Below are 25,372 nucleotides of genomic sequence, written 5' to 3' on the forward strand. Positions count from 1 at the left end.
ATTAATCACCCAAATTCTCTAAACTTAACCAACAACAATCTGTCGATCCTTTTTTTTTTTTTTCATATGATGAGGGCGTCTGGACCTGTAGGCACGAGTCCAACTAGGGGGTGAGGCAACTGGCCAATTAAAGCAACATCTCGCCCAAATCCCCCAGGTACATATGCAATATCCCGTAAACCACACATACCAGGTAAGCCGGGATAAATCCTTATAGCCAACACTCAAGATAACTCCTTTTTTTTTTAGAGAGCCCTGGCCCCACTATGCCCAACATTCGTTAGTTAACAATCTATTTAGTATCTGTGTCACCCTAAATCCAACCACACTGATATCATATTTGTCAAACTAATGGCATGATAAATTCATTTATTAAAATATAAACCTCCCCCAACCCCAAGCCCAACATGTGCATCAAAGGACCATGACACTACAAATTTCATTTAGAAAGCATGAGTAGGATGACCACCGTCAACACTGGGAAGATCAGAAATATGTAGGCAGGAGGAGGTGGTGGTGGACCCGGCGGCATGACCAACGGCAGGAAGACAATTAAAGCAGTAACTATCGCCATCGCCAATATCGAACCCAAGCCCCATCGCCATTCAATCATCTGCTCACACTCAGATCACATGTGTTACGTTAGAGACGTGTGTGTCAGATTGTAAAATATTAATCAATACTATGGATCATGATCACTAGATATTCATTCAATCATCATCTCCTCTTGTTGATTTCAAGCCATTCGATTCAATAACTGTTTTCAATCATAGGCTTTGTGAAATTTAGGCCCATAACATTAAAAAAAAAAAATGCTTGAAAATATTTCAATCAACCTAGAGAGTTCTGATATGAATTCCTTGGGAAAATGGTCATAGGAAAATGAGAGAAGAACCATTTTCCGAGAATGGAAATCCATTCCTTCTTGATGTAGAAAATTACTTTTAGTAGAAAAATGAATTCAAGGAAAAATGCATAAATATAGCACTTTCCAAGGGAAATCATTTTCCACTCTCAATTCATACATTCCCCTCCGTGAAAAAATAAGAAAACTTTTTGGACAATTTTACACTGTTAAAAAATATAAAAGAATTTTTTTTCTTTTAAGAAAACTTCCTATATCAAAAATAGATTTTTTGGGGGAGTGTTTATTTGATTTATTATTAAAAAATCTACAAAACAAACAGGGTCTTATATCACGGCAACAACCCAAAGACAAAATGCGGATTGAGCCCATGTTGGAAAAAGAGGGATTTGCTCTTACTGTAAGTGTGTCTGTGTATGTGGGTGTTAAGCTATTAAATGATCAGAAAACTAACACGTGTCCTAAAACATAATAAAACATAAAACAAGAGAGAGAGTACCCGTCTTTAAATAGAAAAATATTTTGAGGATTTCCACCAACCCTACTAATATTCGAGAAATTGAAATCCTGCTTAACCATTCTTGAGTCCCTTCGTAGGGGATACATACCGTTTGGCTTAGAGAGAAATAACTAATTACCTCTTATATTTTGTTCCAAATATGTCCTTGGTAGTTATCTATGATGTTTCTAAAAAAAAAATATTACTACCCATGTTAATTTCCCAATACTACCTCAAAATACTTCTAAAAAATTATGAAGAAATCTACACCTTTGTCCCTCTAAATGGAAATGTACTTGATGTTCTTTGCAAATTATCAAATTGCCTCAAATAATTTTTCTATTTCTTTACCTACTATTGATACTACTTTTATGTTTTCGTAAATGTGTTCGTTTCTAACTTTATCTTTTTTTTAATTCTAACTAATTGAATTTAATACTTACATAACACTCTAAAAGCATACCTCCCTAAAACAATTTAGTTCTAATGCTTACTATGATTGGCATCAAGACCAATCTCTTTATATTATTTATATAAAAACTAAAGTAATAATAATACTTTGAAATATTTATCTAAGATTAAATTATTTTCATAAATGCAATTGTTAAAAGTATTATTCTACATCTTTGTCTTGATTATACTTATTGCGAAAACGTTTATCTCTAAATTAGTTTATGGAGATATGGTTTAATTTATGTTGGTTCCCTCTCTAGTTTTATTAATTAACATTATATTATTTGTAAATAATAGAAATGCATGGCTTACTCTTGATCATGAACAGTTTTTTTTTTAATCGATAAATTTGAGGTCAAGGGGACTTCACCCTTCATTGGAATCAGACAAAATCTTACAAACGATGATTTAAAAAAAAAAAAAATTACAATCAAAATTGAAAATTTTAACTAACATCATATCATATTAGTCATAATCCTCTCATACATATATGTCCTTACTTATATCAACTACTGGGACTTGACCATCAATTATCAGGAAATCTGGTGTTAACGTGTTTAAAGGACTTGTTTTAGTATATGTATATCCAAATTTAAGAGTAAAGAACATAAATATAGGGATGTTTAATAGTGGCATCCTGGTATAAATTAAATTATAGTTTTTGTGTCTATTTTTTGTCTACTTGAAAGTACAAATGTATTGGTTTGTGTGGAAATTGATACACTTTTCAAAAAAAAATAATAAATGCTATAATTATAATGAAAATATTTAAAAGAGTCGTTCTACACTGACTTCCTTGGACGTTGTGTTCGACACTGCTCTGAGGTGGCAATATGTACAACAAGACTATTGATTTCTTTACTTATATCTCAAGGAAAAAACATCTATGGTTCTGTACACACTACTATATCAGCGTAGTGTTGAATGTAGTGTCTAAGGAAGTCAACTAATCATTTCCATTCAAATTATTGAAAATGATAAAATAAACATACATTAATATATCTATATAATATAACACAATGAGTTGCTATAGTTTGTGTTTGGAGGTGGGATAAACATCCCCTCAACTATAATTTTATGACTGGACAAATGTCTCATCGACCTACATTACACTTTTTAATTTTTTTCTTCACTCCCTCTAACTTTATTATATCACATCTTTAACTCATTTTATTATTTTTCACTTGTTTTATCTCTTAATCTTAAAAAATTTAAATAATAACAATAGAGGTTCACTTTATTTTCTTTACACCTCACTATTTCTAATTTTATTATATTTTCTCTTTTATCCTTTTTAACTTAATTTATTATTTTTCATCTTTTATCCCTTTAACCTAAAAGATCTTTAATAATATTTCAACTTTATTTTTTTCACTTTTGTTCTCTTAATCCTCCCATCGAGTTATAGTTTTATGGACTCACTTTATATTTTTTTTTACACTTCAACCCTTATTATTTTTTTATATTTTCTTTTTTACCCTTTTAACCTTATAAAATTTTAATTATACCTCTCTAACTTTATTTTTTTACATTTGTACCCCCTTAACCTGAAAGAGTATGTCCAAGTCGCAGGCACAGGCAAATCCTAGTATATCTATATAATAAAACACAACTGAGTTGTTATAGTTTTGTATTTTTTGAGTTATGGATAAATATCTCATTGACCTGCACATTTTTTTGTCTTTCATCTTCATTCCCTCTACTTTTTACATCTCCTCTTTAACTCATTTTATTATTTTATTATTTTTTACTTCTTAACTTAATTTTTTTTTAATAACAACTGTGGGGCCCAATTTTGTGTGTGTGTGGATAAACCTCCTATCAAGCTTCGATTTTGGAGGGCCCATTTTATTTCTTTTATTTTTCACTATATTTTCTCATTTACCCCATTTTAACCCACTTTATTATTTTTCGTCTTTTACCCATTTAACCTTCCTATCAAACTATAGTTTCTAGGATCTACTTTATTTTCTTTACACTTCACCTTTTATAATTTTCCTATATTCCCTCTTCTTACCATTTGACCTTAAAATACAAAGGGTGGGATTCACTTGTGGGGGATAAACATCTCATTCAACTACAATGACTTCATTTTATTTGCTTTTCAACTCCCTTTATAATTTTATTGTCTTTACTCTCTCTCTCCATTTTTCAATAATACCTCTCTAATTTTATTATCTTTCCTCTTTAATTCTCTCAACCCCAAATTTTTTTAATTACACCCTTCTAATTTTATTTTATCTTTTATCTTTTTTAACCCCTAAGCCCCCATAGCACAGGTGAACTATGATGTATATATAAGCCATCAAAATATAACAAACAACCATACAAATTGTAGAACTTGAGATCAGTATACTTCATTGTACAATGCATCAAGTATTTGAGAGAACGAGGACCAAATATAATCATTTTACATATATATAAGAAGATAATAATATTACATAAATAATACATCTTAATAAGTAAAGTAATTACTTAAATGAACTTTTACTAATTTCAACATCTATGGATCATGATATTTCATTTTAAATATCTATTAATAGATTTAACTAATCAACTAGATCTCTATGTGTAGCTAATATTCTTATAATACATCAAAATAAGATAATACATTAATGCGTAACTAATAATCACACTCCATTTCTACTATAAATGAATATTATGTGCAATTTATAGCTTTATTATTTCTTATAAATTTACAAATATTTTTGGAATATTTTATAGATTATAATATTATGTCAAATTTTACTCTTTATCAAAAATATATAGCCAAAATCTTATATTTTTATGCACGAATTTGATTATTCTAGTCTAAATTTATTGTTCATCAAAATATTTGGCAAAATGAACAGTGATTTCTTCTGGAATATAAGAAAAATTAACAATTAAATATCACATTAAACTTTAATTATGAAAATAAGATAAGTTTCGGATATTTCATAAAAATATATCAAAATTTAATACTACACTGGGCATGACTCAAAATATCTTTCCATTTCAAAATGTTTCAGCCGAAATGTTTTCAAATTTCGAGACGAAATAAGGGGAACCTAGAAAAATGAAAGTTTTTGGTGATTTTAGCACAAATCCAACACACACGAAGAGAGAATGAGAGGGACCTTGGTGGTAGGTCTTGAGAGTTGCGCCAGAAGTTTGAGATTAGTCTTCTTCTTCCTCCTCCTCCTCTTCTCTCTTTCTTTTCTTATTTGTTTCTTCTTTCTTTCTTCGTCTTTTTTATATTTGTGCGACTAGAATCTTTTTTCGGCGTAAAAACCAAAGCATGAACTTGATCCATGCCCTTGATCTTGGTCTTGGTCTTGGTCTTTTATGGAAGACTAAGTCATTTAAGATAATGCCCTCTTGTTTTGTTAAATATTTCAGACACACTTATTTTTCAAAGTGATGATATGCCCCTTGACCATGGTCTCTTATGAAAGATTTAGTTAAATGTTAATTGAATATATCAAATGTTTCAGTATCTTTTTGGTTTTTGAAAAAAAAATAAAAAATGAAACATCCAATCAAAATGAACATGTGTATATAACAGATGGACAACTATAACAAACATGCGTAATGAATATTCTGAAAAGGTGACCGTGGAAATAACAAAGCCAGGGTTTGGTGGTCCACCAAATCTTTAATTTCAATTGTCACCGTAAATGCAAAATACTTCATTGTCAATAACGTACCCTCAGTTCAATAAATGCTATATTTTCAGATACCACATTGCGGACATCACTATACTTGAGAGAAAACAGACTTATTCGGTGAAAACATCAAACCTAACCTATCACAGAAAAAGAAAATGTCATTGTTGGTCCTTATCCCAAGTACATGTGATATATGAATACTAATTCATTGTTCAACTCTACCTAGAACTAGAAAACACCTAAATGAGTTTAAAGTCAATCAATCAAAATTCATATGAAGATATTTGGCAAAAGTTTTAATTGTGACAGCCTATTGAAAAAAAATGCGCTAGACCTTATCAAAGCTTTCATAATTTTATTTTCTTTAATGGTTCTTATATAAAATCTACCATAAATTGAATGGCATTTTAGACAGTTACTAGTTTTCATAACCTTGTAAATAGCCTTATTTTGGAAAAAATAAAATAAAAATAAGAAATCGGCCTCCAACTATTGTCAATAAAAGCAGCCTTGTTAATTGCTACATGCACTCATAAATCAAAGCTTTGCAAGTGAAGTTTCTTACATGACTAAATGATAAATTGACTCGTAAAATACAAAAGAAGACTCTCAACATTTAAAGCCCTTATTATTTACCTCTTTGAGTTGTTTTTATGATAAGTTTCTGTTGTTTTGAATTGTCTAACATCAAATGAGGTATGATGCACAATATACGACTAAGATATCATCCTCACAAAAAATCAGCAAATTCCAAAACTTCTAACCCCATCAAGACAGTAGTTTCAAATGAATGGTAAAAATTGACGGTTCACAATTCTTCAACTTATAAACTAGGGTTAGAACTTTCTGAATGGTATGATTTTTTGTAAGGATGGTCTCCTCACCATAGAGATCACCCTCACAAAAAATCAACTCATTCCAAAACTTTAACCCATAGGGCAAAATACTTTGGCTACGATTTTGAATTTTTGAACCCGACAACCCCCCCCCCCCCCCACCTCTAACATTTATATATATATATATGGAAGTGTTCAAGGGATGTACATAAAAACATATGTAAAAACAATCATTTTGCAAAATATGGGTTAGAAATTTCGGATTAAGCTGATTTTTTGTGTGAAAGATCTCTATGATGAGAAGATCATCGTCACAAAAAATTAGCTCAATCCAAAACTTCTAACTCATATTTTGAAAAATGATTATATACATGTGTGGGGATCAAAATTGGTTGGTTCTGCTAAGTTCTTATCAATGTTTTTAAAGAAACAAACCCATGATTTGACCAAAAAATTGCCAATTTGGAAGCGCTGGATCATCATTCAATTTGGTCCGATCAGCTTCTATTATTTAATATTTTAGAAATATGTAAACTTTATTTCAATAACATCTAAATTATATATTGATTAAATAAGATGATTCAACAAAAAAAAAACTAGCAGTTCACTTGCTGAACCAATTTATTACAACATCTTATTTGGTCTAACCATCAACTAGGTCCACTTTTCAAAATAATTTTTTGTTTTTGTAGAATGAATTCTGCTGAGATTTTATAAATACAGGACAAGTCATATTGGGTCTGGAAGGGTGATTCATATTCACTCTTGAGTTTTATTAAAACTATGATTTTAAGTTTTAGAATAGCTAATCGATTCTATTATTAAACCGTTACAGAGGCATGTAGTTATTGAGAGACATTCGAAAATTACATGTGTTTTTGCCTTTCTCTTTTGGCCGAAACGTTTTTTCATATCTGAAGAGGATTAAAATACGACAAGTTCTTAACAAAATGAATTCAAAGCTCCCAGCGAGGATCGAACTCGCGACCTTTCGCTTACGAAGCGAACGCACTACCACTATGCTATGGAAGCTAGATTTCGTCTAAAAGCTCATTAAATATATATTTAAAATAAAGTAATACTAAATGCATGCTAGCCAACCGCCTTGACGCCCTTTTCTCTCTCCCAACGATAGTGGAAAAAAAACTAAATAAATAATGATTTAATCACCCTATGACATTAAAAAGCATGATCCAATGTAATGGAGTTGTAGAGGATAAAATTATATGATTTTTTTTTTTTAAATAGTTATTTTTCACCATTGAATTTTATTTTTAAATTTGGGTGTACGGTGCCCATTCATTTTCAATACCTTAGACCAAACTTGAAAAATAATATTTTTTTTTATTTCTTTTTTTGAATATAAATATTTTCATAAAATCTAAAAGGCTTTGTTTGTTGGATTGTCAATGTGATAATCAATGTGGGCCTAACGACTATTTTTAAGATTTGAAATTTAAAAAAACAAATATGTGGGTCACATGCAAGAGAGAGAAGCTCTCTCTATTTCTAATGTCATTGTGCCACATGTCAAATGTTTGTTGTGTTGTGAGCCAACACATCTGGGGCGTTGACAAAAAACAGTGTCCATTTAGCATTTCTCTTTAAAATAATATTTCTAACTGCAGTTCAAAGTTCAAACATCGCATCCCTCTCTTTAGGGATGGCAACAAGACATGCTTGGGCCGGGCAAAACCCATCCCAGGCCCCAATTACAATTGTTCACCCTAAACTCAACTTGAATATTATTTTTTTGATCCATCTCTACCCCTGATAATTTTTCTAAGCCCCCTTTCAAATGAGCAACTCACCAACAAAAAGTCTTAAAAATTTTCTAGGGACAATGATCGCAAAGACCTATATATTTTAAAATATGTACCAAAACATCCATCTAAAAAAACATGGATTCTTTAGTACCTAATTTATTAAATATTAGTCTAAAAATGATTTTTGAAGTGAAAATATCATAATTACCCTTTCAATGATTTTTGTAGTTTCAAGAAACATGTTTGTTTGAGAATATTTGAGCTACTCCTATGTTTTATAATTAATGACATGCCTCTTAACTGTGGTAATCTCTTATAGATCAATTAAAAAATAAATAAAAACTTAGTTCTCTTATCAAAACTAGTAATCTTTAAATCACATAGATGATGATGACTACACCAATGACGATGATGGAGATGAGTATGATCATCATCAAACTGATTTTGTCTATGTATATTAAATTTATTAAAATACATAAATAATTAAAACATAATTTTAAAACTCAACTTAAATGTTCATCGAATTGATTCAACTAAAAAATTAGCAAGTCGATTAGTCGACACAAATGAGTTTAATAAAATTATATTGATTTTAGTTTTTAATAAATAAAATATTTATTTATTATTTTTCAAAAAAATATTAATAATTAAATAAATTAGTCAAGTTTTTTATTTGACTCCCTATATTTTTAGAACAAACACTTTGTCAAGTTGTTAAAAGAGTATTTCAGGTATTTTTCTTAAAAAGAAAAATTCAAAAATCCTTAATAGACTAATATTTTATTAAGTGAGACGTAAATATTTCATATTCTTTATTAGGGGACTATTTAGTGCATATTCTCAATCAAAAGTCATTCAGAGTCATTCTCCCAAAATTCTATCAAATTACAACAATCCAACATGAAAAACATTGAAAACCAGTAATAAGTAAAAGGTTAGGCGCCAATAGCAGCACTAAAACCGTCCCTACCTTGAAATCGAATTGATTTTTTTCATTTTTAATATCAAAATCATTCTAAAACTATTTAAAATTGTGAAAATCCAACCCTATAGGAGCGGGCAAAATTGTCATCCCTATCTCTCTTCCTAGTAAAATATGTTTTTTTCGCAAAAATAATAACCTTAAAAAATATATTTTTAAAAATCCCAGTTGGGAATCTCCATCAAGAGTATATGGTAGCAACATATCAAAAGTTTGTACCACGTTTTCATAATTCATAACCATGTGAGATTCTTAATTTAATGTTCGATTGGGGTGAGAGTGACGAACAAAGGTTTCTTGAAGACTGAAAGATCCTTAATCATGTAGATTTTTCGAACAATCCAACATTCTTGAGAATCCCTAGAAGAATCTTCCAATTTGATGAAGAGCCCCAAAGGCACAAATATTGTATGACTCTAGTGTTTTCTTTTATAAATTGAAATGTGAAATATGATATCTACATTGCCAACTCTAGCATAGAGGTCCATACACCTTCTAAATGAAACCCCATCGAAGCTGCTTCGCTTGCGCTCGCTCATGAATCTGTACATCTTCTACTCTCTACATGTGTGCAAATAATGGTGGTTGAAGTGTAAAAGCATCTAATCAAGATCAGGTCGATTTTGGATTGAATGATCATTTAATCGGATCAGATTTGGTTCAACATTTCATTGATCCGATTGAAACTAGATCATAAGATAAAATATTTCAGATTGGATTGGTTTGGTATTGATCTGGTATTGATCTGGTATCGAACCAATCCATTGTCAGCACTATTATTTGGATAATGACAAGTAGACGAAAGGGGGTAAGTGTACCCATTAGATAATTATAGGGAGGTAAGTGCGATTGTTGAAACGTTAGGGGCTCAACATGAAATTATACCAAATCATAGGGGGTGAAATTGTAATTTACCCTGGACCGTTTGAGGAGCAATTAATTCTTAATTTTTTTTTTCTACTTTTCTCGTACATCCGTTATGTAACCCAAAGAAACTATACCGTATATCAATTATCAAACGCCCATTAAACTTTTCCTGACATCGTGTCACCTTCGGCTCACGTTAGCGACATCCCTAAGGTAATATTTCGAATTTTCAAAACGAAATCCCCAATTGGAGCCTCTCTCTCTCTCGCGCCCATAGTAGGAGCCCCATTCTGATTGTTTTGATCTCTATTGCTCTCGTTATGTGATTTCATTTCCTCTACTTCTTTTAGGGTCTCGAATCTCTCGATGAATTTTCTCTGAAAATGTCGACTCTTGAGAAGCTCTTCGTCCAGATCTTCGATCGAAAGAACTGGATCATCGATCAGCTCCAACAACAGAGAGATTTGTACGACCAGTACCTCGCTTCGAAGCTTTTGATAAATGGAATTCGACCTCCTTCGTGGCTCTGGAACACTGGACTCGAGACTGGAAGTGCAGAACTCAAAGGTATCTTCTTTTGTGACGAATTAGTATTTTTTTCATTCTGATTTGTTCTGCTACATCTTGCAATTTCATATTAAATTTTGATGATTTTTATTTTTGTTGCAGTCGTCTTTTCTAAACTTCTTTTTCCTTTTAAGTTTTTGTTGTTCAACTGTCTAAATTTCTCTCACGTGGTTTGTATCGAGTGAGGAATTCTGCAATTATGTCTATAATCCGAATAGTTTTAGGTTTTGGATTTCATTCAGTGATGTATGCTATTCACATATTCAAATATATATATTTTTTAAAGAATATTCCATGATTGCATCCAAGTTTTCTTTCTTTTTTTTGGTAGATATTAGAAACCCTAATTTTGAGGTCGACTCTGAAATATTCAAATTCCCTAATGAGCAAATTTCCCCATGATGAAGATGCCACACTGAGCTTAGATTCACACAGTTTGGAACCTCTAAGATAGATCTGGGTTTGTTGAAAGTAGTTGATAAATTTTCTTGGGAAACAATCCTTGATAATTGGAAAACTGCATAAAAGGCCCTTCAGTTGTTTGTACTTTCTAAATTTATTTGAGTAGCTGCACAACATTGGACATTCGTGGCTCTCCAAACCCCAAAAAAAAATTTAAAAAAATAAAAACCTTTGGTGGTAAGCTGGACCTGAGCGGATAGCCTCTCATTGCTTTGCTTTATGTCAACCATATTAGATGTGGACCCAATTTCATTATAAATTCGTACTTCCATGTTCCAAATCCACATAACATAGTATCAAATTCCAAGTTTTAATCTCTTCAGAAAAGGAAAATGTTACTATTTATGTGTGTATATCTATAACTATATCTATATATATACATATATGGGTTGGGTTCTGTAGACAAACTTCTAGACAAAAGTTTTTTTTCCTATACGGGCTAAAGATTTCAGAACGACCTGTTTTTTTGTGAGGATGATCTCTATGGCGAGGAAATCATCCTCACAAAAAATCAGCCCATTCTGAAATTTCTAACTCTAGTCTATAAGTTGAAGAATTGTGGACCGTCAATTTTTTACCGTTAGTTTGTAACAACTTTTCATAGGGTTAGAAGTTTCGGAATGGCCTGATTTTTTGTGAGGTTGATCTCCTCACCATAGAGATCATCCTCACAAAAAATCAACCCATTCCGGAGCTTTTTAGCCATATAAGACAAAACTTTGTCTGGAACGTTGTCTACAATTTTGCCTACTGAACGCTGTCCTATATATATATATATATATATATATATATATATATATATATATATATATATATATATATATATATATATATATATATTTCTGTAAATATGTTTTTATTTTTTGAACATGAATATGATACACAAACCAAAGGTTTACGCCTCCTATGAAAGCTCAGGTCCTATCCTGCGACGTACACCTTCACCACTTCATTGTGAATTCCTCAATACTTTGCTTTTTATAGTTTTGCAAGTAAAATATTGAAGCTTTATAATCACATATTCACAATAATTCCTCAATCATTATCAGTGTGTTGTTTCCATGCATTATTTTCCTTCTAGTTAGCATCATCGTCAAAGTATGGTCCCCAAAGAAATTCCATTGCAAACAATCCCTTGGAATGAGCTTTCATGATTATGCTCAAAACCAGTAAAATAAACCTTTTCTTCCCTAACTTTTACATGGAATGCATGTATGCTTCTACTTGTGTTTGCCTGTTATTCATTACATGGTCTGACGTTGACTGTGCTGAAAGCATTACCTTATCCATCAACATTTCCTCACAATCTATGCCTTATGCCTTGGACTATTTCATAGCTGGAAAGACATGCTTCTGATGATTGCCTTTCTCATTGCAGAGTTGAAGAAAGAAGAGCTAATTTCTGGACTCCTATTCCCACCTTTGAGACCCAATATCCCATCTACAGTTGGTTACAACACTCTTTACAACAGGCCAGATGTTACTGCTAATAATGGACAATCTCAAGAAGTTTCGTTCACTGAAACTTGCGCTTCCAACAAATATTTTAATGTTGGGGACAGATCAACACTGGTACCCAAGTGCCACCTCAACGAGCCTGACCTGGGATGTACCTTAATAGGTGTTCCTGAGCTGGATCAAACAATTATTTCTCCTCGAGAGGACACAGATGCAAAAATGGCTGATACTTCTTATGAACCAGATCTATCACTAGCAAGAATTCAAAGGTCCAAGTCAAGGCAAAAAGCCCTAGAGCTTCGTAATAGTGCGGAAGTAAAATCCAAAAAGCGTCCAAGAAAGGAAAGCTGCACCGGTGGTGCTTTTGCCAGTAGAACTACAAGATCAAGAACTTCCAATCATCCAAACCAAGTTGCACTGTCTAGATCTGCAACCCATTCTGTTGAAAAGTTGCAGTCTTTAGATTTTGTTGATCAAGATGATGGCCCTAACACTGTTCCAGATACTCAAGTGATAATTCAAAGCTCCAGGACTGGGCAAAAGGATGTAAAGCTTTGTAATGTTGTGGAAACAAATACAGAAAAACATCCAAGCAATGGAGATATCACTGATGAGTGTAATAAATCAGCACAACTAGAAAAATCAGATAACTCCTCAATCCCGAGTGGTGTAGTTACACGGTCTAGATCTACATCCATCAATAAATCATCACAATTAGAAAAACCATTAAACTTGGTTCAAGAGCATGACTTCCTGAAAGCATTAGATGCTCCACTGCCTACAGTGCTGTGTAATGATGTTGGTGATTTAGTTCACCAGGAAAGATTTATTGCTGGGGTTGCCGAGTTTGAGTTTGTTTCAAATGTTGATGTTGAAGCTCGTACTATTCATTCTGGATCTAATATGTTAGGTACTCATCCTGGAGAGGGGATGGAATTTTTAGTCTTGAAGCCTTCCTCTGACAATAGTACATTTGTGGAGCCAAAGCATCTAGTCTTTGATGACATCGAAGATTGCATCTTGAATGAAACTATTATTCCTGATTTGGAAGACGAAAAGCGGGATGGGGCACCAGAGATGCAAACTGTTTCACTTGGACCTGCTGAATCATCAAGGAATGTAACTATTTCTGATGATGAAAAGGATGACTCATTTATCGATGAGAAGTTGATGGAGAACGATCATAACATAGAGTCTGTGCATAGAAAAGATAAAAGAGGGGCTTTCGCTGAAGACCATGAGGAGGAGAGGCCTGACTCCATCAGGACAGAGAAATCTGAACCTGATTTTAACTCTACATCTACCGCGAAAACTTCAAACTTCTCTTCCCTGCTGTCAAGGACCAGACTATTCGACGTAAATGAAGACGAAGCAACCGTGACATTTTCAGAGAGCAACAAAACCAGACTATCCGACGTAAATGAAGACGAAGCAACCGAGACATTTTCAGAGAGCAACAAAATCTTAAAGCAAGTGTTCATTGAATCATCCAGGGAAGTAACTATTTCCAATGCTCAGAATGAAAAATGTGGCTTGTCTACGGATGAGCAGTTGGTGGAGAAGGATCTAACCGTGGAAGTTGCAGATGGAGAAGAGGAGCTGAAAGCTTTTTCTGGAGCCCATGGAGAGGAAAAGGTTGAATTTTTCAGTACAGACAGATCTGAGTGTGGTTTATACCCTACATCTTCTGCCACTAAAAGTCCAAACTTATCTCCTCTGTCATCAAGGAAAGGACAACATGACGCTTATGATGATTTAGTTGCTGGTGCATATGCAGAAAATGAGCCTACTGAAGCACTAAAGAACGTAACTATTTCTAATGATACCCATGAAGAAGCTGCCTTGTATGTGGAGTTTCCGGGGCCAGATAATACCATGGAAGTTGTGAACAGAGAAGAAGAGGGAGGAGCTTATTCTAAAACCCTTGAAGGGGAGAGGTTCAAATCCATCGAGAAGGAGAAATCTGATTTTAGTTTTCACCCTGCATTATCGTCTGGAAAAATATCAAATGCCTCTCTTCTGTCATCAGAGAAAGGGAAATCCTTGGTTTATGAAGATATAGAAGCTGATTTATCTCCAGAAAGCAACCAGATCTCAAAGAAGGCAACGTCCTCATCAGATCATCTAAATATCTTGCGAGTTGGTAGAAAAAGTTCATTGGTAAGCCAACTGCAAGAAGTGCATATCAGTTTGCCTGATGTAGGTATGGATCAACAGAAAGACAGTTTTGATGAGAACTGTACTAGGAATTTGAATATGGTGCCTCATAAGGAATTGCCGGAAGATTATAAACTTAATATGGATCCATGTGGTGATCCTGATTTCAACAATGTTGCTGGTTTTTCTCTGGTCAAGAAACCTGAAGTATCTTCATCTTTGGGAGCCCAGGTAACTAAGTCTTCGTATGTTGTTGCATCAGAAGCAGCTAAGAGAAGTGTTCTCAGGCAGGCAGTAACACCAAATACTACTCAAGTGCACAGTGTAAGGGGAGAAGCTCCCTACTTTTTAAGGAACTATACCAACCCTGACAAAGATGCTGGTTGCTCTAAATCAAATGAGTCTTGTTTTGAAAATAGGTCCATACAATTGGAAAAAGCTTTTAATACTGGATGGGAAAAGTCGTGGCCTCAGTATAAGCGGAGAAAGACTGAGATTCGATCAAGTAATGTGCTCACTATTTCCCCAAGGTTAATGACGGTCGAGCAACTTCAACGGAGTCATGAGGACAACACATGTAGATGCTTAAAAAGTGCAGAAGATGGTATGGGGGCAGTTCTGGAGTCTCAGCATTTTCCTATAACTTGTGATCTGGAAATTGATTGTTCAAATGTTATTGAGAGCCCCGGTGTTGAGAAGTGTCGGAGTGAGAAATGTCATGAGACGAAGAGATTTGGATCCTCATCGAAGCTGCAAACCAAAGACGTAAGTGTTTTCTTTTCAGTAAATTCTGACATTTTTTCAGGTTAAGGTTGGCACATTTAAAAATAAAGTTATTGAGTTGAGACTGGGAGCACTTATGTTTTTTGTGAGTGCCACATGTGATCGAAGAAATGTAGCTTGGTTGGGATAGACTACTCTTTCCAATCCCACTTGTGCCTTCTGCCACACGCACAAACCCCATGCTCATATAGGAAAAGCATTGTAGTGCAGTGTAGTTCTACACGTTTTATTTTTTCTATACATATAACATTTTTTCATGTAAGTAGCACTTGGAGCATTAACATTCAATTGGAAATATGCATTTACATCAATACCAATTCACATTAAAAGTTCTTTCTTGTTTCGCTAGCAAAGCCACTCACATACTGTTTTTTCCCCCGTGATTGTGCTTGACAGAGTGAAATAGACATGGAAGAAAGAGATCAAGAGCCAGACATCCCCTTGGGATTTAGAAAAACACAGCTAGTGAATTTTCTTAATTCCAGCACGAAGGAAGTGGCAAGTGGAAATTCCCATGGTTGCTTTAAGGACGAAAGGGGGATGGAGGATACCACTAGCATTATCCTTGATACAAAAGGTCAGTTTCCTTCGGAAGATGATGATGAGAATTTGATGTCTCTCGAAAGTGTACGGAATATGGGAAATGTGGAACAAATAATTTCTAATGAAGGAACTACGCACAAGAGGAATTCTAATGTTGAAGAGCAGTTGTTTTCATATTGTTCGGTTGGGTCCCCACATTACGAGGATCATGGTCTCATTGGTGCTGATCAAACCATGCTGGAGTTTGAGGGGTTCAGTTTTGGTGTGCCTACAGAGAATATATTGCCATCCATTTCTGGGGATATTATTAGCTTTGGCAAATCAGATCTTCCAATGAATACCACTGATCGCATTAGTGTTCTTGAGCAGCTGTGCAGATCTACTAGCTTGCTTACTCCCTTACCCTGTCTTTCTAAGTATAAACTGCACACAACACCAAATATATACCAATCTTTACCTAATGGTCTTTCAGAGGGCATGGATCTGAGAAACACTTTTCTCTTCAATGATGATGACGTTGAGCAATTGGAGGCCAAGTACAATTTCCTGGACGTGGAAGTTGACCATAATTTTCTGGAAAGATCCTGTTCTAGTTTCATTCCATCCTCTAGTTGTAATGTTGGAAATCCTCCCTACACACCTCCAGTTGGGAAGCTCTGTCAGAGAATCACTTCAAAGTCTGCTGGTCTCAGTTCACAGGATCAAACAAGTGTAAATCCTGGGCGGACTTGCTTCCGTATTGATGAAGATATCAGCACTTGTGAAGAAAATGGGAACTTAAGTGAGGCAGTTGTTCCATTGGAGGAAGGAATCAGCCCAAGTGAGATGGATAGGTCTACTAACAGAGAACCTCTTATTGATGTGACTAATATTAACCCTTTTGCTGCAGTTTATGCGACTGAAAAGTTACATGAAAGAGGTAGTTTAGAGTCTGTAAACATGGAATTGAACTTCCATGAGACACAAACAATTGCCCAGCAGAAGCTTGGAAACAGCTTTGGCAATGAATTAAGATACAAGGGAAAGAATAAGGAGAACCCAAGTTCTTCAATAGGTGGAAATGGTGTAGCGAAGACCAGTGAATCTCTTCACAACAGGGTCAGAAGATCGAAATTATCGGGGAGAGCAAGTGAGAAAAAAGAAAGTCAGAGTTTCTTAGACAAGGGATTACTGCGTACGAATATTGTTTCTAACATTTCATCTTTTATTCCACTTGTTCAACCAAAGCGTCAGCCATCTGCTGTTTTGACAGGTACAGATTCTTTTTTTCTTATAGGTTTAGTAATGAAAGTAGGATATTGAACTCAGGTCTCTGTGGTTTACCATACATAGACTTTGCCACCTTGCCAAGTTGCTATCTTCACATATTTATTATTTGAGAAAGTATTATTTTTTCTGCATGAATCGTGACAATTGGATTGTCTCCATCAAATTCTGTCATAAACTTTTTCTACTTTTACTGATAAAGGAGATGCAGTTCAATAGCTAAGATTATTTTAGAAATCGTTCAATCCCTAGGGATTGCAGTGTACATTTGATCCTAGTCAATGAACAGTACACTAGTTTATACATCACTTTCCATTTAATGTACTTGCGAATTTTGACAGTCGTACTTAATGTCAGCAAGTGTCTGGTGTGTCTGGACTTGATAACCTTTCTGGTGACTCAATAACTATGGTTAGCCCTTCGGGCTTTTCATTTCAAAGTCCGAATATTCACCAATCCATTGCTTGCTTGGCCTAGTTTGTATGACTTTGACTGTATCTTATATTTCAGTCCATTTAACCTTTCATGTGCACTTTTTTTTTTTATATCTCACTTTTATCTTTTTTTTCGGTATCCTTTTTCAGAATTGCGCCTTGGATGTTAAATAGTATTATACTTAGATTTCTTGAGTCTAATCATCTCTTGTTTGGCCTTTCCTAGTTTTTCAACCCACTCACATTTCATCTCTGCCCTGAACATCCATTTCTTGAATGCCCAACATTCAGCTTCATAAAACTTAGCTGGTCTAATTGCGATCTTGTAAATTTTCCCTTCAGTTTGTTCCATACATTTCAACTACATAATACTCCAGAAGATATTTCCATTTTTATCATCTACTAAATTTTTGAGCCACATACTTACCAATATCTCTCCCTTTAGTTTTGCCTTTCCTAGTCTTACCACTCGTCCATCTCACCATCTTCATTTCTGCTATGCTCATTTTATAAACATCCTTTTCCTGACTGTCCGAATTTCAACTCCATAAAGCTTAGTCGGTATCACTTACCCAAAAAAGAAGAAGCTTAGTTGGTATTATTGTTGTTTTGTAAATTTGCATGTAGTTTTTTGGTACACGTCAGTCACATAATACTTCAGAAGCACATTTCTACTTCAGCCACCTACCACTTATTCTTTGTCACACATCCTCACCAATATCTCCATCTTTATGGTTGATTGTTATTATTTTGATTAGTATGGTTAATGAAATTTAAATAACAGAAGTAGCATTTTCAGAGTATTTCTTGCGTATCAGTTTTAATTCTTAACTAGCATCGCATTCCTATGAGTCTCCCTACTAAAGTTGCGTTAAATATGTTCTATTATAGGGTATGTCTCGCTTATCAATCTTAGCTAGCATCTCATCCTTATGAGTGTCCTTACTTATGTGGTTCTACCTATCTTAAAAATCTTAGTTTCTAAGGTGGTCTGATAATGAATTTATTCCTTCTCTAGTTTCTTTGCCAACACTAATCTTCTATAGTTCTAATTATATTCTCAACTTTTATAGGTTTTAATTTATTTGGTTTAATTGACCATAAACCACAATGCATGCACTAATAATCTCTGTTCAGAATATGGATATTGTTATTTTTGAACCACAAACTATAGTTGTAAGAGCATAAACAGTCTAATGCAAGGTTTGCAATTACTTTGTACTAAGGTTGTCAGTGGGTCAAAATTTGGCCCGGCCTGTCATTACAGAATGAAATGAGAAAGCCCTAATGTTAATAAGATATTTTGCTTTGTCACTTCTTGTGGTGTCCAATAGGGAAAAGAGATGTTAAAGTGAAAGCTTTGGAGGTTGCTGAGGCTGCAAAACGTATTGAAGAAAAGAAGGAGAATGATCGCAAAATGAAGAAAGAGGCGACAAAGATGGAGCGAGCAAGACTCGAGCAAGAAAAAATTAAACAGTTGGAGTTGCAGCGAAAAAAGAAAGAAGAGGAAAGAAGGAAAAAAGAAGCGGATGTGGCAGCAAGGAAAAGGCAACGGGAAGAAGACGAACGGAAGGGGAAGGAAAAAAAACGGAAATGTATTGAAGAAGCACAGAGGCAGCAGAAAGAACAAGAGGAAAAATTACGTGCCAAAAAGGAGAAAGACCTACGATGCAGAACTGTAGTAAGATTTTTTCTCCTTCACGATGAAACTTGGGTCCTCTTGTTTGTTCTTTCTGTCTTGTTTAGCAATAACTATGGTGACATCTTTTATAGGATGAGAGAGAAGGTCAAAGAAAAGAGTTGCACGCTGAAGAAGGAAAACATCGTAGAACAGAGAAAGGAAGAGAAAAGGCTGACTATAGGAAAATGACAGAGATTGACACTAGGATTGCCATGGATTCAGCAGTTGATTCCAGAAAAGCAAGCAATGCTTGTGAAGATTTTGAGACTTTCAAAGAGTCTCGTGATATTGAAAAGGTGCGAGTGTAGAACTGATTTCAATCTACATATTGTTGTAGTGAGCAAATTCTAGAATCTGCTGGTTCTAAATATGAAACTAGGAACCTTTGTTCTTAGGGAATTACAAAGTACTTCTTTGACCAAAGGAATACTTGCATGGTACCTTTATAAAGGAATTGTGATAGCTCTTTTCATAGATTTTTATTTAGACAATTACCATATAGTGTCTTGTTTGTCCAGTAGAATGTGATGATTTAAAAGACTAGGATTATCAGATTTGTTTAGTTTTTTACTTGAAGATTTCCTAGGAAGGACCCGTTGAATTTTCGTCCAATCAATTTGTACATGTACCGTAATTTCATTTATTAAAAAATAAATAAAAATTGTACGTGTACTGCATTAATGGAAGAGACAACGCAGATCTTCCTCTTTTGCTCAACTGTTAATGGTGGGTTATTTATATTTTAAATTTATGGGTCCTCCTTGTATTATAAACTTCCATTTTGTTTGATGGATTCTATATTTGTTGATGGGGAGTATTCTCTTGATGAAATAATTTATTTACACCATGTAGGTAGTGAGCAATTTCGGTAAAGGAAATCAAGATGGTAGCTCAGTTACCCAAGAAAGTCGAGAACAGTCTTACGAAATTAGTCCATTCCAAGGCTCGGATGACGAAGATGAAAACGAAGATAACATACCCAAGAAAAAAAGTATTTCTTCATGGGCCAGGTGAACAACTGAATTCTGCCATCCAAATATATAAAATCGTAAATCTTCTCTCTAGGAATCCTTCTATCTATTATATACAATTGGACATAAGATTATAATTTAGTCATGGCTTTGGATCATATCCTGTATGTTTGGCCCTCCATGGCTCCCTTATTTGATGTTCCCCACGTAGGAGGTCTCTTGGCCAAAATTTGGACCTGAACAGGTGATCCTTAACATCCGATCTACTCGGTTCCCTTTTTTTCTCCAAAAGAATGCAATATATTAGATGATTATATTCATTTGCTGGATTGGATTTTTCTCAAGGGACTTGTAAAAAAATAAATAAAAATTATCTTCTTGGAGTTCCCTTCCACCCTTCAAATGATGATCACTTCTGATATCTGGTCTCTCTTCAAGTGTGACATACTTATGGCAAAGGTAATTTGATAAGAGATTGGTTATATGCTTCTGACCCAAGTATTTCTCTTACTGGTATAAAATTATTTAGGATGCATTCGTTTAATTACAGAATCATCGCAATGTTAATATCATTATTCTCTACTGCAGGGAAAAACGTTTGTCTTCAATCTTACCCTCCTTGCAACAAATAGACCCATATGAAATTTTCCCCCCTGGCAGCTTTTGCTCTAGGGATGAAGGTAATCCTCTTGAATTCTTTTAATCTAAATAACCACATATATTGGCTGCACTTGCACAACAGTAGTATAATTTAATCTCATTTTTGTAGTTATTTTACCGCGAAAGAATCCAAAATAGGACAGTTTGGATGGAAGACGTGGGATTTTCTAATGATCAGGTCACGAGGAAGGAACAACATCATAGGTTCGTTTGTTTCTTTGATTGTACAAAAAGAGGTACTTTGTTTATATTCTGGTGACTTCCAGGTATCACAAATATGCAGTGATATATATATTGTTGTGGGTGTCTACCAAGGTGGGCCTAGGTGTCTCTCACTTACTGCTCCATCGAGTGTGTTAATTTATCATGCATCTGTGATCAAAATTTGTCAAACTAGGGGAATCTACATGAACTGCTTTAGTTCGTTAATTAATGTCAATGGCTTGGTTCTCTTTTTGGATAATAGAGGTTTTGACCAAAAATGTCATCAATGCCAGGAAATTTGCAAGAACCATGTTAGTGTTATTCATTTAATTTTTTATTTCCTGATTTATTTCTAGAGTCCCCCTAGCCTTACTAAGGTTCCTTGGGCTCATCACCTCTTGGCATCCAAAAACATGATTCTATGCTTCAGGGTTGTAGAGGACGAAATTCTATGAATTTTGAAAAATAAAAATAATGTTATTTTTCACCTTTGAATTTCATTTTGAAGTTTGAGAGTTATGTGGAAGTTCGGTAGTTGTCCACTTCAAAACCTTGGTTCTAGTTCAAAAGAAATTGTCTTTTTTTTTTTTTTTTTTTTTCCGATGAAACTTAGAGGGCTGTGGTGGTGGATTTCTGATGTGGTAATCCATTTTATGCAAAATGACCCTTAGTAGTAAGGCTCAAAATCATACTATGTTAGTAAGGAAAGGGTTTCACTTATTTCTAAAGCTTATACATAATATCCTTATGCACCTGTTTTGCATGTATCAAATGTGAACTGATGTGTTCTTGTGATTTCTTTCAGGAGACCTTGAAACGGAACTTTCAAGCAAAGTAACACGAGCTTGATTGAAATTTGTTGGGTGAAGGTTGATTCCTTCACACCAAGCTTTTGCTATCATTATGACACATTTCCATTGATGGTATATGTAATTGTTCTTTTACATTTGAGCTCTACCATAGCTGAGAAGAGTTTCCAATGTGTCACCTATTGTTGATCAAGTTCACTAGATTTGAATTATGTACCCTTACTTTCATTAACTGACTAGATCAAATACTTACATTGTAGTTATCGAGGTTAATTCTAGCTAGCAATTCAATGTATTGCAGAAAAAAACAATTGTGAAAGAGAATTCGTCAATAAAATAATTTTCTGTTTATGATTTGAGAAATTGGCTTTAGTAAACTTTAAATTTTGAATGGTATCTAAATTTTTTTAGGGAATTAATTCAAAGTGATGTGTTATGACGATGTGGATGACATGGTCCTAACCATGAACTTGGTTTGTAAGACAATAAAATAGTGTGGGGGACAACACAATGTATTTTTATAAGCTAATGATTTTCTGACTTGAAAATTCACTTGTTTGTACTCAGCTGATGTGGCAAGGGTACAAACTGTTGATCTTTTCCTTGTGTATCCCGATGAAAAAGATCTATGGTTTTGTGCCCTTGCCACGTCAGCCGCAAGTGAAAATTTTCAAGTCAGAAAATCAGGACTCATTTTTATAACTTGTCTCAAGATGAGTTGGCAACAACAAATGGTTCCCGAATTGGAATTGTGTGGGTGAAGAATGAACTCAACTTTCATTCTCCAAATGGGTAAAAATACTAGAAGTCATTAAGGGTGCAACTCGGTTCGGTTGGAGTCAAATTGGAACCGAACTGACATAGGTCGGTTTCACTGAATAAGAATCAGAATTGAACCAAATTCCACAGGAATAAAATCAAACTAAAGTCGATTTGATTCTATAGATTGCCATAAAGTGTAAGTAATATTTTTTAATGAAAAAATAAACATAAAATTTTATACAATAATCACTAATCTATCCTTAAAAAATAATTACTTTATCCGCAAAAAATCACTAATCTATGTCCTAACACTGAAAATTATTCATAATAATTATTATATACATAAATACATTTATGGCATAAGAGTTCGGTTCTATACAAGCTTGATCTGAAAGCCGAACCAAGTTGATTGATTCTTCATTTTCGTAACCTGGAATTGAACCGCAACTTACTCCAAACCGAACCAAACCACCCATAAATATCGGTTTGGTTTGATTCTTGGTTTGAACCGGACCAAGTTGCACACCTAGAAGACATCCCTTACGAGAAGAGAACATACGACTGATATTCTAGGATTCCCAAAATGAATCTCTAAAAAGTACATATATTATACTAGAAAATAAAAACTGATCTCTGAGAACCGAAGTCCAGTATGAGAAGTAATGAACTAACACGTGTAAATGCCACCTCTCCCCACTCATCAATTGTCACGAAGTGGTCGAAATCGTGTGTCGTTTGAAATCTAACTGCTCACACCCCACCTCCCACCTTCACAAAGGTAACTAACTTAACGCCATTCCCTCTCTTTCTTTCCTTTTTAAAACTCCAAACGACTCTCCTCTCTTCACAACTCTTCCTTCTCTTCTTTGCTCTTGCTCTTGCTCACCCAACTAAAATTGCTTCTACTCTATTATCACGAATTGATTCCAATAATGGCTCCTCTTTCTCCAAACAATCTCTACAACTTTGTCTTCTTCTCCTCTCTTTTCTTCATCTCCATTGCATCTACCAATGTATCCGCTTATAAATTCCAAATCGGTGGTTCAAATGGTTGGGTCAAACCCACTGGAAACGAGACGCAGACATACGATGAATGGGCGACGAAAAACAGATTCCATGTTGGAGATTCCATTTGTAAGCTCCCCCCCTACCTTTCTACCATTTCATCAATCTTTATTTCAATTATTTTATATATAATATTTTGTTTCAGATTTCAAGTACAAGAACGACTCCGTGCTTGTTGTGAATCGTACCGACTACATAAACTGCGATGTTTCGAACCCAATTCACGAATTCGATGATGGGAACACTGTGTTCCGATTCGACCGTTATGGCTTCTTCTATTTCATTAGTGGGAAGCATTGTAAGTCTGGTCAAAGAGTAGTCATTCGAGTAATGGTGCATCCTGGAGTTGAATCACCGGAATCTGCTCCTTCGCCATCAGATGGACGTGAGGGAGGCTCAAGCTCTGGAGATTGGGGACCACCAACACCAAATTCAACCATTAAACTTTCTGTTGCTTCTTATTTCATGACTAGCCTTGGCGGCGTTTTGGTCATTCTTTATATGTTTATGTAATATTTTTTCTAGGATTTGTTTGCTTTGGTATCTATTTTTCATTCTTTATATGTTTATGTAGCATTTTTTTTAAGGATTTGTTTTCTTGTGGTATCTATTTTTTATTGAATATTACTTACTATGGTTTTTAATGAAACTCTATCTCATTAGTTTACTTAATATTACACACATATAACTTTGTGGTTTGTTAGTGTGCTTATATCCACAGATGAGATATAAAGAAACTGTACTTTGGGATGCCTTTCACTCTCTCTCTCTCATCTAGAAGCCTGAAATGATATTTTCTTTTTTTATTTTATTTCTTCTGAAAAATTTCAATTGACATTTGTTGCTTAATTGAACTTTAATTTTCAGCCCAGAGTGAAGTGGCTGTCCATTTTCAAAGTCATATGGCACATCTTGACTTGAAAGTGGATAAGAAGCATATATATATATATAGATGCTTTTTCACTCGTATGTCAAGGAACATCGTCTATGGTTCTCATACCCTTTCATGTCAGGGTGTGCAATGTAAAGTCCAATCTTGAGGTCACTTCAGTATTATAAAAAATAAAAATAAAAATTCTTTTTATTGAATTTATTCCTTAATTTAGAACATGTACTTAGGCACCCGGCCCAATCAAGTGAATTGGGTACTTGTTTGTGCCATCATCTTTACTATAAGGCCAGATACGCGTTTGATGGAGTCAAAATTTGTAAGATAAAAAATGCCCTCCAACATTTTTCAAATTTAACCTTATGATAAGGTCATTTTTTTCATTAAAAGGAATATAATTACAATCCCGCAATCTTAAGCTGTGGACTTGGAATAAAATTACAATTGTAGTGTAGGAGGAGGGATTCAATCTCTCATATACTTTAGGTGACATTGGATTAAGAGAAGTGGATAGAAGAGAAACTCATTAAGAGAACAAAAGAGATGAGAAGAGAAACTTATTTTCTCTCTACCTTGTTTGGATTGACTGGAGAAAACTTAGGACAATTTTGAAATTTTTAAATATCTTAAAAGAGATTTAAAGACAGAGTTGGAATTATAAAATATTTTAAAAGGCTTTCTTTCTATTTCTCTCATCTTCTCTCTATTTTTGGAGAGAAAGAAAACTCGTTTTTTTTTCTTTC

General features: G+C 34.2%; 2 protein-coding genes, 1 long non-coding RNA gene and 1 other non-coding gene across 4 annotated transcripts; 2 read left to right on the forward strand and 2 right to left on the reverse strand.

The window, feature by feature from the left end:
• Positions 1-352: 352 nt before the first annotated feature.
• On the reverse strand, positions 353-5,132 carry LOC147411754 (uncharacterized). The gene is made up of 2 exons (XR_015181022.1): positions 4,937-5,132; positions 353-613 (listed from the first exon to the last, which is right to left on the reverse strand). It is a non-coding gene; the product is annotated as an uncharacterized LOC147411754 (long non-coding RNA).
• Positions 5,133-7,263: 2,131 nt separating this feature from the next.
• On the reverse strand, positions 7,264-7,335 carry TRNAT-CGU (transfer RNA threonine (anticodon CGU)). Its single transcript has one exon. It is a non-coding gene; the product is annotated as a tRNA-Thr (tRNA).
• Positions 7,336-10,149: 2,814 nt separating this feature from the next.
• WYR (inner centromere protein, ARK-binding region protein) lies at positions 10,150-22,254 on the forward strand. The gene is made up of 9 exons (XM_086452085.1): positions 10,150-10,485; positions 12,326-15,327; positions 15,742-17,140; positions 18,923-19,269; positions 19,362-19,565; positions 20,122-20,279; positions 20,829-20,920; positions 21,010-21,104; positions 21,910-22,254. The coding sequence occupies exons 1-8, from the start codon at positions 10,302-10,304 to the stop codon at positions 21,036-21,038; spliced, it is 5,415 nt and encodes a 1,804-aa protein (XP_086308211.1). The 5' UTR covers positions 10,150-10,301; the 3' UTR covers positions 21,039-21,104; positions 21,910-22,254.
• Positions 22,255-23,011: 757 nt separating this feature from the next.
• Positions 23,012-24,338, forward strand: LOC147411757 (early nodulin-like protein 6). Its single transcript, XM_086455577.1, has 2 exons — positions 23,012-23,809; positions 23,886-24,338. Exons 1-2 carry the CDS (start codon positions 23,608-23,610, stop codon positions 24,251-24,253), a joined length of 570 nt encoding a protein of 189 aa, XP_086311703.1. The 5' UTR covers positions 23,012-23,607; the 3' UTR covers positions 24,254-24,338.
• Positions 24,339-25,372: the final 1,034 nt, after the last annotated feature.

The sequence above is a fragment of the Akebia trifoliata genome, chromosome 1 (assembly GCF_017979445.1).
Source record: "Akebia trifoliata isolate Shusen 1 chromosome 1, ASM1797944v1, whole genome shotgun sequence".
In the NCBI taxonomy this organism is placed as follows: Eukaryota; Viridiplantae; Streptophyta; class Magnoliopsida; order Ranunculales; family Lardizabalaceae; genus Akebia; species Akebia trifoliata.